Genomic DNA, 19,481 nt, shown 5'->3' with positions numbered 1-19,481 from the left:
GCCAATGAGGACATCACAGGATCGACCTCGGGGCACCCCCCTCTACTCGTTCACCATTCAGATTGCTACAGCAAACGTCCCTACGCGTTTTGAAGCGGTCTCTTCTGCATCAGGGAAATATAGTTGACACACCAAAGTCCATATTGAAAGGCTCCAAATTAATTAATTCGTAGATAATTGGACACAATAACATATATATGTGATCATTATTCAGAAATCATTTAAAAAATATACCAAGACAGACCCGACCATAAGCAAAGCAGGCACTAATTATTAGGTGCACACCAAAATACAAAAAAGGATACAAGTACAGCCGTTAGTTTCCAGCACTGTTTTTATTATAGCAGAGCAGAATGGTTTTACAGGTGGAACAAAGAATGTCAGAAATAACGACCACTTTTTTTATGTCGAGAGGGGGAAAAATTCCCGGAGAAGAAGAAATGAACGCGGGATGTAAGCAACGGAAAACCAATTCTAAGTAATACAAATTATACTTTTCTGCAAAACCATTTTTTATGACAACATTGAATGCTTTTAGACAATATTGCATTAAATAAAAAGTGATAGCACCTATTAATATTGCAAAACATGGATTTTCTAAACTTCTGAAACTATTACAATTATTATAACTTAACATCAGCACTTTTAAAATATCTGCTGTATTAAAATTTCAATAAATGTTACAAAATATATACACATTATAACAACTTTGGATGCCAATGGATGTTAAAAAAAAAAAAAAAAAAATACATCCCAATGAAAAAAAACAAAAAAACTTCTACAGCAATCTTTACAATGGCTAAACATGTTCTGCCTATTCTGCCTATAAGCACCATCTACATTGTGCTATAAAATGTACCTGTATCAAAAAAATAAATCAAACATTTTACATTTGAAGATTCACATAAATAAACGTTTGACTTGTATTAAAATGTGACCGAACAATTTAAAATAAGTACTTTTACAAGAGAAACAACATGATGTAGCCAGTACATACAGGGTGAAGGCATAAACTAATCAATGAATCTCTACTAAAGCCACGAGCACCTTGTGTTAATAAGAGCACCAGGCTTCACAAACCGGCAACACATAAGAGGTAGTGTACCATCTATTAAGAGGTATACGTCCACGGTGGACCAGAATACAATTTAGGGCCTTATTCTATTAAGTGCGAAACTGGTGCTACCACTCAAAGCCCCATTGAAGTCAGTGGAGTTTTGCATGCGGTAGCACTCAGTGGGAATTATCACACTATAGTATAAGGCCCTTAGTGTTTAATTCCTTTGCTGTTGCAGGGGCCTGCAGCACCCGTTGTAATTCCATCCCGCAATGCAGGAGTTTAGAAAAGGAAGACTCAACGTTCGATATAATTCACTCTCACACACAAGCTATTGCACTTTCTGGAGCAGTAACCAGTACTTCTCCTTGGCAAGTTTCCTGCTTCCTTGAAGGGGTCTTATACAGTGCTTTCGGGGTGGTTAAGAACTCCAGAGGTCTTGATGTTTTCAATGTTCAGATATAGTTCTTGGTTTTGGGGACATTATCCATAAAAACACCAACGAATATTAAAACAAAATTAAATACTCTATCAATGTTGAAGTCCTACTTTGATTTAAATGCCAGTTTTCCTTCTTAGAAGGAAGTCTCTTCCCGAGATTCTTTAGGACGTCACCAGCGCGTTGCGTTACCATTTTTATGCTGTTGTGTAATTGCTGCCTTTCCTTTATTTGGATGCTCTTTACAGGAAATGAGACTTGTTCTCTGCAGCAGATCCTCAGCAAGGTGAACCCCAAAACATACCAGGCAGTTCAAAGGAAGCACACTGGGCCACTTTCTAAGTAATGCTGCTGCCCTGTCTTCAGATGAGGAAATTTGGGGATTTCGACAACTGGAAGCCGATTTGTGTCCTGAGTGTACAAAAGGAACTGCGTCTTGTGCCAGCTGCCATCCTGAATCTGAAATAAGCATATTTATTCATCACAATGACAGATACAGTATTACACGTCATATGGAGGTCATTTAATATGTTGCACAAGTCACACCAATAACTAGCTATGCAGTTAAGATTTTAGCAAAAGATGTAGGGCCTTATTCTGTATATGTCGAAGTGGCTGTTCGGACATTTTTGGCCAAAAATCCCCATCCATGTCAATGAAGATTTTTGTCCGAAAACAGCCGGAGCGGCATATACAGAAGTACCCCCTTAAATACCCAGCTGTAATTAAATGGTAAAAAAAAAAAAGGATTTTTCTTTTGTAAACAGCCTTTAATTTTCCCAATTCGTCCAAATATCATAATTGCAAACCCAGTAGCTTTGTTCTACTTTCAGACTAATAATTGTGTAAAGTAATTTTGCCTAGACGCATAAATATAATAGTCAGCATTCAGTAGAATATACGGATTTATTCAAAGTGTCTGTGTAGGAAAAACTTGTCGAAAAACATCAGATTTATCGAAGAAAATCTAGTTAAAAGTAATTATATTTTTTATAAATACCGTATTTGTACGATTATTGGGCTCTCTGTGTGTGTGTGTGTGTGTGTGTCTGTGTGTGTGTGTGTGTGTGTGTCTGTGTGTGTGTGTGTGTGTGTCTGTCTCTCTCTGTGTGTCTCTCACTGTGTGTGTCTCTCACTGTGTGTGTCTCTCACTGTGTGTGTCTCTCACTGTGTGTGTCTCTCACTGTGTGTGTCTCTCACTGTGTGTGTCTCTCACTGTGTGTGTCTCTCACTGTGTGTGTCTCTCACTGTGTGTCTCTCTCACTGTGTGTCTCTCTCACTGTGTGTGTTTCTCACTGTGTGTGTTTCTCACTGTGTGTGTCTCTCACTGTGTGTGTCTCTCACTGTGTGTGTCTCTCACTGTGTGTGTCTCTCACTGTGTGTGTCTCTCACTGTGTGTGTCTCTCACTGTGTGTGTCTCTCACTGTGTGTGTCTCTGTCTCTCGGTTTGAGTTTCCTGCCACAAGCAACATGGCTGCCTCATGCCCCCAAGGTGGATCTTCCTCCATTTTACCCTCCTACCTCGTACAGTACATCCGGCTGCTGAATGGCTCGCAAAGTGGGCGGGACACGATTATAAGGCGAGTATGGATCTTTCGACTTAACTTTATTTTTAAAAAAAAGTTAATTAACAAAAACAAATTATACAAAAAAATTAAATAATAAAAAAAATAAACCCTCGCCTTATAATTGGGCCAATACTTATATTGCTGCTCTGGCATCGGTAGACGCCCAGAAATGTGTTAAAAATGTAGTGAGTTTTATTTACATAGCACTGTATGTTGCTTTGTAAAGTTACACTGTAAAGTGATTTTTTTGCAATTAAATTATTATACATTCCAGAAACACAGAATAATAACGGACACATTAGAAGCTTATGGATAGAGAAATGTTGGTTCAACTACTGCGCTCAATGACAATGGATCATATTTACATCTATTTTGCCAAGCCCCATATAGTGTATCAGATTTGTGTTATGTTGTACTTAAGCAAAATGTATGTATTTTCCAGCCCAATTCCTAATAATACAATTATAAATACACAGAGACAGAAACTCTGCGTTCCCCCACAAACAAAATCCTGATTTTAAGAAAGCCGATGGGTAGTCCGGGAGCCCGATTCTTTCGTCTCCATTAAAAGACGTAACAAAATGACCCCAGCATCTCTCACCTTGCACCCATCCATTAGCACACATGACCCCAGCATCTCTTACCTTGCACCCATCCATTAGCACACATAACCCCAGCATCTCTCACCTTGCACCCATCCATTAGCACACATGACCCCAGCATCTCTCACCTTGCACCCATCCATTAGCACACATGACCCCAGCATCTCTTACCTTGCACCCATCCATTAGCACACATGACCCCAGCATCTCTTACCTTGCATCCATCCATTAGCACACATGACCCCAGCATCTCTCACCTTGCACCCATCCATTAGCACACATGACCCCAGCATCTCTTACCTTGCACCCATCCATTAGCACACATGACCCCAGCATCTCTCACCTTGCACCCATCCATTAGCACACATGACCCCAGCATCTCTTACCTTGCACCCATCCATTAGCACACATAACCCCAGCATCTCTCACCTTGCACCCATCCATTAGCACACGACCCCAGCATCTCTCACCTTGCACCCATCCATTAGCACACATGACCCCAGCATCTCTTACCTTGCATCCATCCATAAGCACACATGACCCCAGCATCTCTCACCTTGCACCCATCCATTAGCACACATGACCCCAGCATCTCTTACCTTGCACCCATCCATTAGCACACATAACCCCAGCATCTGTTACCTTGCACCCATCCATTAGCACACATAACCCCAGCATCTCTTACCTTGCACCCATCCATAAGCACACATAACCCCAGCATCTCTCACCTTGCACCCATCCATAAGCACACATGACCCCAGCATCTCTTATCTTGCATACATCCATTAGCACACATGACCCCAGCATCTCTCACCTTGCACCCATCCATAAGCACACATGACCCCAGCATCTCTTACCTTGCATCCATCCATTAGCACACATGACCCCAGCATCTCTCACCTTGCACCCATCCATTAGCACACATGACCCCAGCATCTCTCACCTTGCACCCATGCATAAGCACACATGACCCCAGCATCTCTTACCTTGCATCCATCCATTAGCACACATGACCCCAGCATCTCTCACCTTGCATCCATCCATTAGCACACATGACCCCAGCATCTCTCACCTTGCACCCATCCATTAGCACACATGACCCCAGCATCTCTCACCTTGCACCCATGCATAAGCACACATGACCCCAGCATCTCTTACCTTGCATCCATCCATTAGCACACATGACCCCAGCATCTCTCACCTTGCATCCATCCATTAGCACACATGACCCCAGCATCTCTTACCTTGCATCCATCCATAAGCACACATGACCCCAGCATCTCTTACCTTGCACCCATCCATTAGCACACATGACCCCAGCATCTCTTACCTTGCACCCATCCATTAGCACACATGACCCCAGCATCTCTCACCTTGCACCCATCCATTAGCACACATGACCCCAGCATCTCTCACCTTGCACCCATCCATTAGCACACATGACCCCAGCATCTATCACATTGCACCCATCCATTAGCACACATAACCCCAGCATCTCTCACCTTGCACCCATCCATTAGCACACATGACCCCAGCATCTCTTACCTTGCACCCATCCATTAGCACACATAACCCCAGCATCTCTCACCTTGCACCCATCCATTAGCACACATGACCCCAGCATCTCTCACCTTGCACCCATCCATTAGCACACATGACCCCAGCATCTCTTACCTTGCACCCATCAGCACACATGACCCCAGCATCTCTTACCTTGCATCCATCCATTAGCACACATGACCCCAGCATCTCTCACCTTGCACCCATCCATTAGCACACATGACCCCAGCATCTCTTACCTTGCACCCATCCATTAGCACACATGACCCCAGCATCTCTCACCTTGCACCCATCCATTAGCACACATGACCCCAGCATCTCTTACCTTGCACCCATCCATTAGCACACATAACCCCAGCATCTCTCACCTTGCACCCATCCATTAGCACACGACCCCAGCATCTCTCACCTTGCACCCATCCATTAGCACACATGACCCCAGCATCTCTTACCTTGCATCCATCCATTAGCACACATGACCCCAGCATCTCTTACCTTGCACCCATCCATTAGCACACATGACCCCAGCATCTCTTACCTTGCACCCATCCATTAGCACACATAACCCCAGCATCTCTCACCTTGCACCCATCCATTAGCACACGACCCCAGCATCTCTCACCTTGCACCCATCCATTAGCACACATGACCCCAGCATCTCTCACCTTGCACCCATCCATTAGCACACATGACCCCAGTATCTCTTACCTTGCACCCATCCATTAGCACACATAACCCCAGCATCTCTCACCTTGCACCCATCCATTAGCACACGACCCCAGCATCTCTCACCTTGCACCCATCCATTAGCACACATGACCCCAGCATCTCTCACCTTGCACCCATGCATAAGCACACATGACCCCAGCATCTCTTACCTTGCATCCATCCATAAGCACACATGACCCCAGCATCTCTTACCTTGCACCCATCCATTAGCACACATGACCCCAGCATCTCTTACCTTGCACCCATCCATTAGCACACATGACCCCAGCATCTCTCACCTTGCACCCATCCATTAGCACACATGACCCCAGCATCTCTCACCTTGCACCCATCCATTAGCACACATGACCCCAGCATCTCTCACCTTGCATCCATCCATTAGCACACATGACCCCAGCATCTCTCACCTTGCACCCATCCATTAGCACACATGACCCCAGCATCTCTCACCTTGCATCCATCCATTAGCACACATGACCCCAGCATCTCTCACCTTGCACCCATCCATTAGCACACATGACCCCAGCATCTCTCACCTTGCATCCATCCATAAGCACACATAACCCCAGCATCTCTTACCTTGCACCCATCCATTAGCACACATGACCCCAGCATCTCTCACCTTGCACCCATCCATTAGCACACATAACCCCAGCATCTCTCACCTTGCACCCATCCATTAGCACACATGACCCCAGCATCTCTCACCTTGCACCCATCCATTAGCACACATAACCCCAGCATCTCTCACCTTGCACCCATCCATTAGCACACATGACCCCAGCATCTCTCACCTTGCACCCACCGATTAGCACACATGACCCCAGCATCTCTCACCTTGCACCCATCCATTAGCACACATGACCCCAGCATCTCTCACCTTGCACCCATCCATTAGCACACATGACCCCAGCATCTCTCACCTTGCACCCATCCATTAGCACACATGACCCCAGCATCTCTTACCTTGCATCCATCCATTAGCACACATGACTCCAGCATCTCTGACCTTGCACCCATCCATAAGCACACATAACCCCAGCATCTCTTACCTTGCATCCATCCATAAGCACACATGACTCCAGCATCTCTCACCTTGCACCCATCCATTAGCACACATAACCCCAGCATCTCTTACCTTGCATCCATCCATTAGCACACATAACCCCAGCATCTCTCACCTTGCACCCATCCATTAGCACACATGACCCCAGCATCTCTTACCTTGCACCCATCCATTAGCACACATGACTCCAGCATCTCTTACCTTGCATCCATCCATTAGCACACATGACTCCAGCATCTCTTACCTTGCACCCATCCATAAGCACACATAACCCCAGCATCTCTTACCTTGCATCCATCCATAAGCACACATAACCCCAGCATCTCTTACCTTGCACCCATCCATAAGCACACATAACCCCAGCATCTCTTACCTTGCATCCATCCATAAGCACACATGACCCCAGCATCTCTTACCTTGCACCCATCCATAAGCACACATAACCCCAGCATCTCTTACCTTGCATTCATCCATTAGCACACATAACCCCAGCATCTCTTACCTTGCATCCATCCATTAGCACACATGACTCCAGCATCTCTCACCTTGCACCCATCCATTAGCACACATGACTCCAGCATCTCTTACCTTGCATCCATCCATAAGCACACATAACCCCAGCATCTCTTACCTTGCATTCATCCATAAGCACACATGACCCCAGTATCTCTTACCTTGCATCCATCCATAAGCACACATGACCCCAGCATCTCTCACCTTGCACCCATCCATTAGCACACATGACTCCAGCATCTCTCACCTTGCACCCATCCATTAGCACACATGACCCCAGCATCTCTTATCTTGCACCCATCCATTAGCACACATAACCCCAGCATCTCTTACCTTGCACCCATCCATTAGCACACATAACCCCAGCATCTCTCACCTTGCATCCATCCATAAGCACACATAACCCCAGCATCTCTTACCTTGCATCCATCCATTAGCACACATAACCCCAGCATCTCTTACCTTGCACCCATCCATAAGCACACATAACCCCAGCATCTCTTACCTTGCATCCATCCATAAGCACACATAACCCCAGCATCTCTTACCTTGCATCCATCCATAAGCACACATAACCCCAGCATCTCTTACCTTGCACCCATCCATAAGCACACATAACCCCAGCATCTCTTACCTTGCATCCATCCATAAGCACACATGACCCCAGCATCTCTTACCTTGCACCCATCCATAAGCACACATAACCCCAGCATCTCTTACCTTGCATTCATCCATTAGCACACATAACCCCAGCATCTCTTACCTTGCATCCATCCATTAGCACACATGACTCCAGCATCTCTCACCTTGCACCCATCCATTAGCACACATGACTCCAGCATCTCTTACCTTGCATCCATCCATAAGCACACATAACCCCAGCATCTCTTACCTTGCATTCATCCATAAGCACACATGACCCCAGTATCTCTTACCTTGCATCCATCCATAAGCACACATGACCCCAGCATCTCTCACCTTGCACCCATCCATTAGCACACATGACTCCAGCATCTCTCACCTTGCACCCATCCATTAGCACACATGACCCCAGCATCTCTTATCTTGCACCCATCCATTAGCACACATAACCCCAGCATCTCTTACCTTGCACCCATCCATTAGCACACATAACCCCAGCATCTCTCACCTTGCATCCATCCATAAGCACACATAACCCCAGCATCTCTTACCTTGCATCCATCCATTAGCACACATAACCCCAGCATCTCTTACCTTGCACCCATCCATTAGCACACATGACCCCAGCATCTCTTATCTTGCACCCATCCATTAGCACACATAACCCCAGCATCTCTCACCTTGCATCCATCCATAAGCACACATAACCCCAGCATCTATTACCTTGCATCCATCCATAAGCACACATAACCCCAGCATCTCTCACCTTGCACCCATCCATAAGCACACATAACCCCAGCATCTCTTACCTTGCATCCATCCATAAGCACACATGACTCCAGCATCTCTTACCTTGAATTCATCCATTAGCACACATAACCCCAGCATCTCTTACCTTGAATTCATCCATAAGCACACATGACCGCAGCATCTCTCACCTTGCACCCATCCATTAGCACACATAACCCCAGCATCTCTTACCTTGCACCCATCCATTAGCACACATAACCCCAGCATCTCTTACCTTGCATCCATCCATTAGCACACATGACCCCAGCATCTCTCACCTTGCACCCATCCATTAGCACACATAACCCCAGCATCTCTTACCTTGCACCCATCCATTAGCACACATAACCCCAGCATCTCTTACCTTGCGCCCATCCATTAGCACACATAACCCCAGCATCTCTCACCTTGCATCCATCCATTAGCACACATGACCCCAGCATCTCTCACCTTGCACCCATCCATTAGCACACATAACCCCAGCATCTCTTACCTTGCATCCATCCATTAGCACACATAACCCCAGCATCTCTTACCTTGCACCCATCCATTAGCACACGTGACCCCAGCATCTCTTACCTTGCATCCATCCATTAGCACACATGACCCCAGCATCTCTTACCTTGCACCCATCCATTAGCACACATAACCCCAGCATCTATTACCTTGCACCCATCCATTAGCACACATAACCCCAGCATCTCTCACCTTGCATCCATCCATTAGCACACATGACCCCAGCATCTCTCACCTTGCACCCATCCATTAGCACACATAACCCCAGCATCTCTTACCTTGCATCCATCCATTAGCACACATAACCCCAGCATCTCTTACCTTGCACCCATCCATTAGCACACATAACCCCAGCATCTCTTACCTTGCATCCATCCATTAGCACACATGACCCCAGCATCTCTTACCTTGCACCCATCCATTAGCACACATAACCCCAGCATCTCTTACCTTGCACACATCCATTAGCACACATAACCCCAGCATCTCTCACCTTGCATCCATCCATAAGCACACATGACTCCAGCATCTCTCACCTTGCACCCATCCATTAGCACACATGACCCCAGCATCTCGCACCTTGCACCCATCCATTAGCACACATAACCCCAGCATCTCTCACCTTGCACCCATCCATTAGCACACATGACCCCAGCATCTCTTACCTTGCATCCATCCATAAGCACACATGACCCCAGCATCTCTCACCTTGCACCCATCCATTAGCACACATGACCCCAGCATCTCTTACCTTGCACCCATCCATTAGCACACATAACCCCAGCATCTGTTACCTTGCACCCATCCATTAGCACACATAACCCCAGCATCTCTTACCTTGCACCCATCCATAAGCACACATAACCCCAGCATCTCTCACCTTGCACCCATCCATAAGCACACATGACCCCAGCATCTCTTATCTTGCATACATCCATTAGCACACATGACCCCAGCATCTCTCACCTTGCACCCATCCATAAGCACACATGACCCCAGCATCTCTTACCTTGCATCCATCCATTAGCACACATGACGCCAGCATCTCTCACCTTGCACCCATCCATTAGCACACATGACCCCAGCATCTCTCACCTTGCACCCATGCATAAGCACACATGACCCCAGCATCTCTTACCTTGCATCCATCCATTAGCACACATGACCCCAGCATCTCTCACCTTGCACCCATCCATTAGCACACATGACCCCAGCATCTCTCACCTTGCACCCATGCATAAGCACACATGACCCCAGCATCTCTTACCTTGCATCCATCCATTAGCACACATGACCCCAGCATCTCTCACCTTGCATCCATCCATTAGCACACATGACCCCAGCATCTCTTACCTTGCATCCATCCATAAGCACACATGACCCCAGCATCTCTTACCTTGCACCCATCCATTAGCACACATGACCCCAGCATCTCTTACCTTGCACCCATCCATTAGCACACATGACCCCAGCATCTCTCACCTTGCACCCATCCATTAGCACACATGACCCCAGCATCTCTCACCTTGCACCCATCCATTAGCACACATGACCCCAGCATCTATCACATTGCACCCATCCATTAGCACACATAACCCCAGCATCTCTCACCTTGCACCCATCCATTAGCACACATGACCCCAGCATCTCTTACCTTGCACCCATCCATTAGCACACATAACCCCAGCATCTCTCACCTTGCACCCATCCATTAGCACACATGACCCCAGCATCTCTCACCTTGCACCCATCCATTAGCACACATGACCCCAGCATCTCTTACCTTGCACCCATCAGCACACATGACCCCAGCATCTCTTACCTTGCATCCATCCATTAGCACACATGACCCCAGCATCTCTCACCTTGCACCCATCCATTAGCACACATGACCCCAGCATCTCTTACCTTGCACCCATCCATTAGCACACATGACCCCAGCATCTCTCACCTTGCACCCATCCATTAGCACACATGACCCCAGCATCTCTTACCTTGCACCCATCCATTAGCACACATAACCCCAGCATCTCTCACCTTGCACCCATCCATTAGCACACGACCCCAGCATCTCTCACCTTGCACCCATCCATTAGCACACATGACCCCAGCATCTCTTACCTTGCATCCATCCATTAGCACACATGACCCCAGCATCTCTTACCTTGCACCCATCCATTAGCACACATGACCCCAGCATCTCTTACCTTGCACCCATCCATTAGCACACATAACCCCAGCATCTCTCACCTTGCACCCATCCATTAGCACACGACCCCAGCATCTCTCACCTTGCACCCATCCATTAGCACACATGACCCCAGCATCTCTCACCTTGCACCCATCCATTAGCACACATGACCCCAGTATCTCTTACCTTGCACCCATCCATTAGCACACATAACCCCAGCATCTCTCACCTTGCACCCATCCATTAGCACACGACCCCAGCATCTCTCACCTTGCACCCATCCATTAGCACACATGACCCCAGCATCTCTCACCTTGCATCCATCCATTAGCACACATGACCCCAGCATCTCTTACCTTGCATCCATCCATAAGCACACATGACCCCAGCATCTCTTACCTTGCACCCATCCATTAGCACACATGACCCCAGCATCTCTTACCTTGCACCCATCCATTAGCACACATGACCCCAGCATCTCTCACTTTGCACCCATCCATTAGCACACATGACCCCAGCATCTCTCACCTTGCACCCATCCATTAGCACACATGACCCCAGCATCTATCACATTGCACCCATCCATTAGCACACATAACCCCAGCATCTCTCACCTTGCACCCATCCATTAGCACACATGACCCCAGCATCTCTTACCTTGCACCCATCCATTAGCACACATAACCCCAGCATCTCTCACCTTGCACCCATCCATTAGCACACATGACCCCAGCATCTCTCACCTTGCACCCATCCATTAGCACACATGACCCCAGCATCTCTTACCTTGCACCCATCAGCACACATGACCCCAGCATCTCTTACCTTGCATCCATCCATTAGCACACATGACCCCAGCATCTCTCACCTTGCACCCATCCATTAGCACACATGACCCCAGCATCTCTTACCTTGCACCCATCCATTAGCACACATGACCCCAGCATCTCTCACCTTGCACCCATCCATTAGCACACATGACCCCAGCATCTCTTACCTTGCACCCATCCATTAGCACACATAACCCCAGCATCTCTCACCTTGCACCCATCCATTAGCACACGACCCCAGCATCTCTCACCTTGCACCCATCCATTAGCACACATGACCCCAGCATCTCTTACCTTGCATCCATCCATTAGCACACATGACTCCAGCATCTCTGACCTTGCACCCATCCATAAGCACACATAACCCCAGCATCTCTTACCTTGCATCCATCCATAAGCACACATGACTCCAGCATCTCTCACCTTGCACCCATCCATTAGCACACATAACCCCAGCATCTCTTACCTTGCATCCATCCATAAGCACACATGACTCCAGCATCTCTTACCTTGAATTCATCCATTAGCACACATAACCCCAGCATCTCTTACCTTGAATTCATCCATAAGCACACATGACCGCAGCATCTCTCACCTTGCACCCATCCATTAGCACACATAACCCCAGCATCTCTTACCTTGCACCCATCCATTAGCACACATAACCCCAGCATCTCTTACCTTGCATCCATCCATTAGCACACATGACCCCAGCATCTCTCACCTTGCATCCATCCATTAGCACACATGACCCCAGCATCTCTTACCTTGCATCCATCCATAAGCACACATGACCCCAGCATCTCTTACCTTGCACCCATCCATTAGCACACATGACCCCAGCATCTCTTACCTTGCACCCATCCATTAGCACACATGACCCCAGCATCTCTCACCTTGCACCCATCCATTAGCACACATGACCCCAGCATCTCTCACCTTGCACCCATCCATTAGCACACATGACCCCAGCATCTATCACATTGCACCCATCCATTAGCACACATAACCCCAGCATCTCTCACCTTGCATCCATCCATTAGCACACATGACCCCAGCATCTCTCACCTTGCACCCATCCATTAGCACACATAACCCCAGCATCTCTTACCTTGCATCCATCCATTAGCACACATAACCCCAGCATCTCTTACCTTGCACCCATCCATTAGCACACATAACCCCAGCATCTCTTACCTTGCATCCATCCATTAGCACACATGACCCCAGCATCTCTTACCTTGCACCCATCCATTAGCACACATAACCCCAGCATCTCTTACCTTGCACACATCCATTAGCACACATAACCCCAGCATCTCTCACCTTGCATCCATCCATAAGCACACATGACTCCAGCATCTCTCACCTTGCACCCATCCATTAGCACACATGACCCCAGCATCTCGCACCTTGCACCCATCCATTAGCACACATAACCCCAGCATCTCTCACCTTGCACCCATCCATTAGCAAACATGACCCCAGCATCTCTTACCTTGCATCCATCCATAAGCACACATGACTCCAGCATCTCTCACCTTGCACCCATCCATAAGCACACATGACCCCAGCATCTCTTACCTTGCATCCATCCATTAGCACACATGACCCCAATCTCTCACCTTGCACCCATCCATTAGCACACATGACTCCAGCATCTCTCACCTTGCACCCATCCATTAGCACACATGACTCCAGCATCTCTTACCTTGCACCCATCCATAAGCACACATGACCGCAGCATCTCTTACCTTGCACCCATCCATAAGCACACATAACCCCAGCATCTCGTACCTTGCATCCATCCATTAGCACACATGACCCCAGCATCTCTTACCTTGCATTCATCCATAAGCACACATGACCCCAGCATCTCTTACCTTGCATCCATCCATTAGCACACATGACCCCAGCATCTCTTACCTTGCATCCATCCATTAGCACACATGACCCCAGCATCTCTTTCCTTGCATCCATCCATTAGCACACATGACCCCAGCATCTCTTACCTTGCATCCATCCATAAGCACACATAACCCCAGCATCTCTTACCTTGCATCCATCCATAAGCACACATGACCCCAGCATCTCTCACCTTGCATCCATCCATTAGCACACATAACCCCAGCATCTCTTACCTTGCATCCATCCATAAGCACACATAACCCCAGCATCTCTTACCTTGCATCCATCCATTAGCACACATGACCCCAGCATCTCTTACCTTGCATCCATCCATAAGCACACATGACTCCAGCATCTCTTACCTTGCATCCATCCATAAGCACACATAACCCCAGCATCTCTTACCTTGCATCCATCCATAAGCACACATAACCCCAGCATCTCTTACCTTGCATCCATCCATAAGCACACATAACCCAAGCATCTCTTACCTTGCACCCATCCATTAGCACACATGACTCCAGCATCTCTTACCTTGCATTCATCCATAAGCACACATGACTCCAGCATCTCTTACCTTGCATTCATCCATAAGCACACATAACCCCAGCATCTCTTACCTTGCATCCATCCATAAGCACACATGACCCCAGCATCTCTTACCTTGCATCCATCCATAAGCACACATAACCCCAGCATCTCTTACCTTGCATCCATCCATAAGCACACATGACCCCAGCATCTCTTACCTTGCATCCATCCATAAGCACACATAACCCCATCATCTCTTACCTTGCACCCATCCATAAGCACACATAACCCCAGCATCTCTTACCTTGCATCCATCCATAAGCACACATGACTCCAGCATCTCTCACCTTGCACCCATCCATTAGCACACATGACTCCAGCATCTCTTACCTTGCATCCATCCATTAGCACACATGACCCCAGCATCTCTTACCTTGCATCCATCCATAGCACACATGATCCCAGCATCTCTTACCTTGCATCCATCCATAAGCACACATGACCCCAGCATCTCTTACCTTGCATCCATCCATAAGCACACATGACCCCAGCATCTCTCACCTTGCACCCATCCATAAGCACACATGACCCCAGCATATCTTACCTTGCATCCATCCATTAGCACACATGACCCCAGCAGCTCTCACCTTGCACCCATCTATTAGCACACATGACCCCAGCATCTCTCACCTTGCATCCATCCATTAGCACACATGACCCCAGCATATCTTACCTTGCATCCATCCATTAGCACACATGACCCCAGCAGCTCTCACCTTGCACCCATCCATTAGCACACATGACCCCAGCAGCTCTCACCTTGCACCCATCCATTAGCACACATGACCCCAGCATCTCTTACCTTGCATCCATCCATTAGCACACATGACCCCAGCATCTCTTACCTTGCATCCATCCATTAGCACACATGACCCCATCATCTCTCACCTTGCATCCATCCATTAGCACACATGACCCCAGCATCTCTCACCTTGCATCCATCCATTAGCACACATGACCCCAGCATCTCTTACCTTGCATCCATCCATTAGCACACATGACCCCAGCATCTCTCACCTTGCACCCATCCATTAGCACACATGACCCCAGCATCTCTTACCTTGCATCCATCCATAAGCACACATGACCCCAGCATCTCTTACCTTGCATCCATCCATAAGCACACATGACCCCAGCATCTCTCACCTTGCATTCATCCATAAGCACACATGACCCCAGCATCTCTTACCTTGCATCCATCCATAAGCACACATGACCCCAGCATCTCTTACCTTGCATCCATCCATTAGCACACATGACTCCAGCATCTCTTACCTTGCATCCATCCATAAGCACACATGACCCCAGCATCTCTTACCTTGCATCCATCCATAAGCACACATAACCCCAGCATCTCTCACCTTGCATCCATCCATTAGCACACATGACCCCAATCTCTCACCTTGCATCCATCCATTAGCACACATAACCCCAGCATCTCTTACCTTGAATTCATCCATAAACACACATAACCCCAGCATCTCTTACCTTGCATCCATCCATAAGCACACATAACCCCAGCATCTCTTACCTTGCATTCATCCATAAGCACACATAACCCCAGCATCTCTTACCTTGCATCCATCCATAAGCACACATAACCCCAGCATCTCTTACCTTGCAGTCATCCATAAGCACACATAACCCCAGCATCTCTTACCTTGCAGTCATCCATAAGCACACATAACCCCAGCATCTGTTACCTTGCATTCATCCATAAGCACACATAACCCCAGCATCTCTTACCTTGCATCCATCCATAAGCACACATAACCCCAGCATCTCTTACCTTGCAGTCATCCATAAGCACATTTCTTTCAAGTAATTTGTTTGCTTCAAACATGTGCCCGTTCCACCCTTTGAAGACGACCGGTTTCAGACCCTCTGCCTCGGTCCCCAGGACGGGTGTGTTCAGGCAATGTATGGTGATGGTGTGTGTCGCCTCGGAGCTCAGCAAATGTAGGAAATTCATCTGCACCTTGCCCACATCAAACTCCAACTAGTTTAACAAGAGACACGTAGTTAATAGTAATGAAAGCGTTTAGGTTAACAGGGAAACTTAGCTATGGTCACATCAATGTTATTCCACTTGTATCAGCGAGGGATTTGGGGAACTGTTTTTCAAGCAGCAGCTAGGGCTTGGGTTGCAAACTCCAGTCCTCATGGGCCACCAAACATGTGAGCTTTTAAGGATATCCCTGCTTCAGCACAGGTGGTGCAGTCAAAGAATGAGCTAGGGGATGAGTTGCTTTGCGCAAGATTATGATTATAATACCACAATTCGCATCTGTAAATGGTGTCATTTGACTTCCTCGCTGCATCATTACCGGCAGCATTATCAGCTACAACTGGGGTGAACAAAAAGAACGATTCCTGCGCTCCTACCAATTAGTGATCTCATGAATAAGGGTTATTGTGTTAAACCCTTTGGCCAAAGCGTTATAAGCCTGCAAGCCACGTCAAGGCACAACCACATTTTGCAGGTACCTATACTGAATATATGCAATTATTGTCTCATGGACTAGTGAAAAATGTGAGAAAGCCCTGAAGGAGTTAAATAAAGCATATGCTTTTGTGAGTAGTGCAAATAAAAGCTGAACAAAGCCACAACGAGGGGGAAGTTTTTTTGCTCCAGAAATCCGCATTAGATTTAAGAAACGTAAATAACACGTTTCATATAAGTAACCAATGTGCTGTAGTGGAACAAACTGCACGATCTTCACACATCCCCTAATAATGTTACCTACCAAAAATATTCCATGTACACCACATCCAAAATAAACCTGCTAGGAAAATATACATTTTTTTAAAACGTACAGCATTCTTGTTGCTTTGTGTATTCGTCAGAAATCTTGAAATAGTTTTAGAAGTAATTGTTTTGAGAATACCACTGTATGACCCCTATTCAATAGGCCGTGAAGATTTATTTCCAGAGGTGAAGAAGAGATCTTCTCAAATTAATAAGGTACAAATCTTCACCTGCACCAGGATAACGTCTTTACACTATATTGCATAGGAGCCAATGTCACTGCAGACCTCTGGCTCTCCCCTGGTCAGTCCGACGCATTTCACATTTACTCAGGATCAAGTGGGGCTGCAGGGAGGGACCTCCGCTTTCTTAAACTGTATTACGTACATATTCCATTTGTATATTTTTTTCACCTCTATTGCCATTTGTGAATAAATATTGTACCAGTAATACTGTAATTGTTTCAAGATTGTTACAATTAAGTTACCAAAAACGCACAGCAATCACTTGTCAAAAGTCCTTAAATACAGTTATCTGAAATAGTAACCAATGCAAACAGCCAGACCCTATTTTAGGGCATACATATGGGGTCGATTTATTACTGCATGTGCAAAAAAGTGATGCAGCCCTGTGTTACTTCATCCTTATGCTGACATTCTTGGTTTCCAGGCGGAATGATTACAAGTAATCCAAAATGAAGCAATTATACTGCAATCAAATTATATCATTTTTGGTAGTGCTAGTTTAGTGTTTATTATGACATTTGAAATAAGAATGTTTTCCCAACGTAATATATTTATATACATTGCAGCTACTAGAGAAAAAAAATAGTATGCGCAGTGTTCATTTACCAGGAAAGAAATGGCCATAAGGAGTGACGTTAGCCAGAAATGTAGCAAGTATTGTGCGCAGGTTCAAGTGAAACTTAACATGCCGCAGTTTCTTTACATTATTATGAAAATTTGAATTTCAAATGACTACTTATTATCAGTGCCCAGATCCTCTTGATCCTCCCGATCCTCCCGCCCAGATCCTCTTGATCCTCTTGATCCTCCTGCCCAGATCCTCTTGATCCTCCAGATCCTCCCGCCCATCTCCACATCTCCTCAAACCAGAATTATGGAAAAAGGAACTTTGCTACATAAAAAGATTACGGTCAGGCTTCCTGCGGCAGAACGGGAGCACTACGAGTATAATATCAGCAGTAGACGCCATTGAATTTGCAAAGTATATTCTATTATAAATCTGATGCTGTTTTTTGACCCCGTGTTGCACTTAGAACAGTTTGATAAAGAGTAGCAAACATTTCTATTTTTGTAGTATTTAACCCTTTGAGTGCACCATGATTTACCCTGGGCGTCACCCAGGAGTGGCCAACGCAAGTCCACAAGGGCCACCGACAGGTGAGGTTTTAAGGATATCCCTGCTTCAGCACAGGTGAATCAGTCATTATGACTCAGCGACTGATTGAGCCACGTCCTGTTGGTGGCCCCTGAGGACCGGGGTTGGCCGCCCCTGCTCTCGGTGCTCTAGAAATGCTTTTTTTTAGGGGAAGATCGCCTTCACCGATCAGAAAGAAAGTAAAGTATCCCCCACTTCCATTCGCATCCCGTGGGGCCGGCGTGCAACCCCGATCGGTACACAGAGCTACCACGTGGCTGAGATCCAGCACTCAGGTGCCGCCAATCTCTCGGCAGCACCGCGGAGGGGTATCACACGGCAATCGGTCGC

General features: G+C 46.8%; 1 protein-coding gene across 1 annotated transcript in view; it reads right to left on the bottom strand.

The window, feature by feature from the left end:
* Nucleotides 1-326: 326 nt before the first annotated feature.
* Nucleotides 327-19,481, bottom strand: part of LOC142504032 (uncharacterized) — a 130,534-nt gene continuing 111,379 nt past the window's right edge. Inside the window, exons 35-36 of the mRNA XM_075617141.1 lie at nt 16,791-17,000; nt 327-1,955 (exon numbers count right to left, since the gene is read on the bottom strand). Of these exons, the coding sequence (XP_075473256.1) occupies nt 1,809-1,955; nt 16,791-17,000 (357 nt within the window). The 3' untranslated portion in view covers nt 327-1,808. The remainder of the gene's footprint in view (nt 1,956-16,790; nt 17,001-19,481) is intronic.

Source organism: Ascaphus truei, chromosome 10 (assembly GCF_040206685.1).
Source record: "Ascaphus truei isolate aAscTru1 chromosome 10, aAscTru1.hap1, whole genome shotgun sequence".
NCBI classification, from domain to species: Eukaryota; Metazoa; Chordata; class Amphibia; order Anura; family Ascaphidae; genus Ascaphus; species Ascaphus truei.
This window is presented reverse-complemented; position numbering and strand designations above follow the sequence as displayed.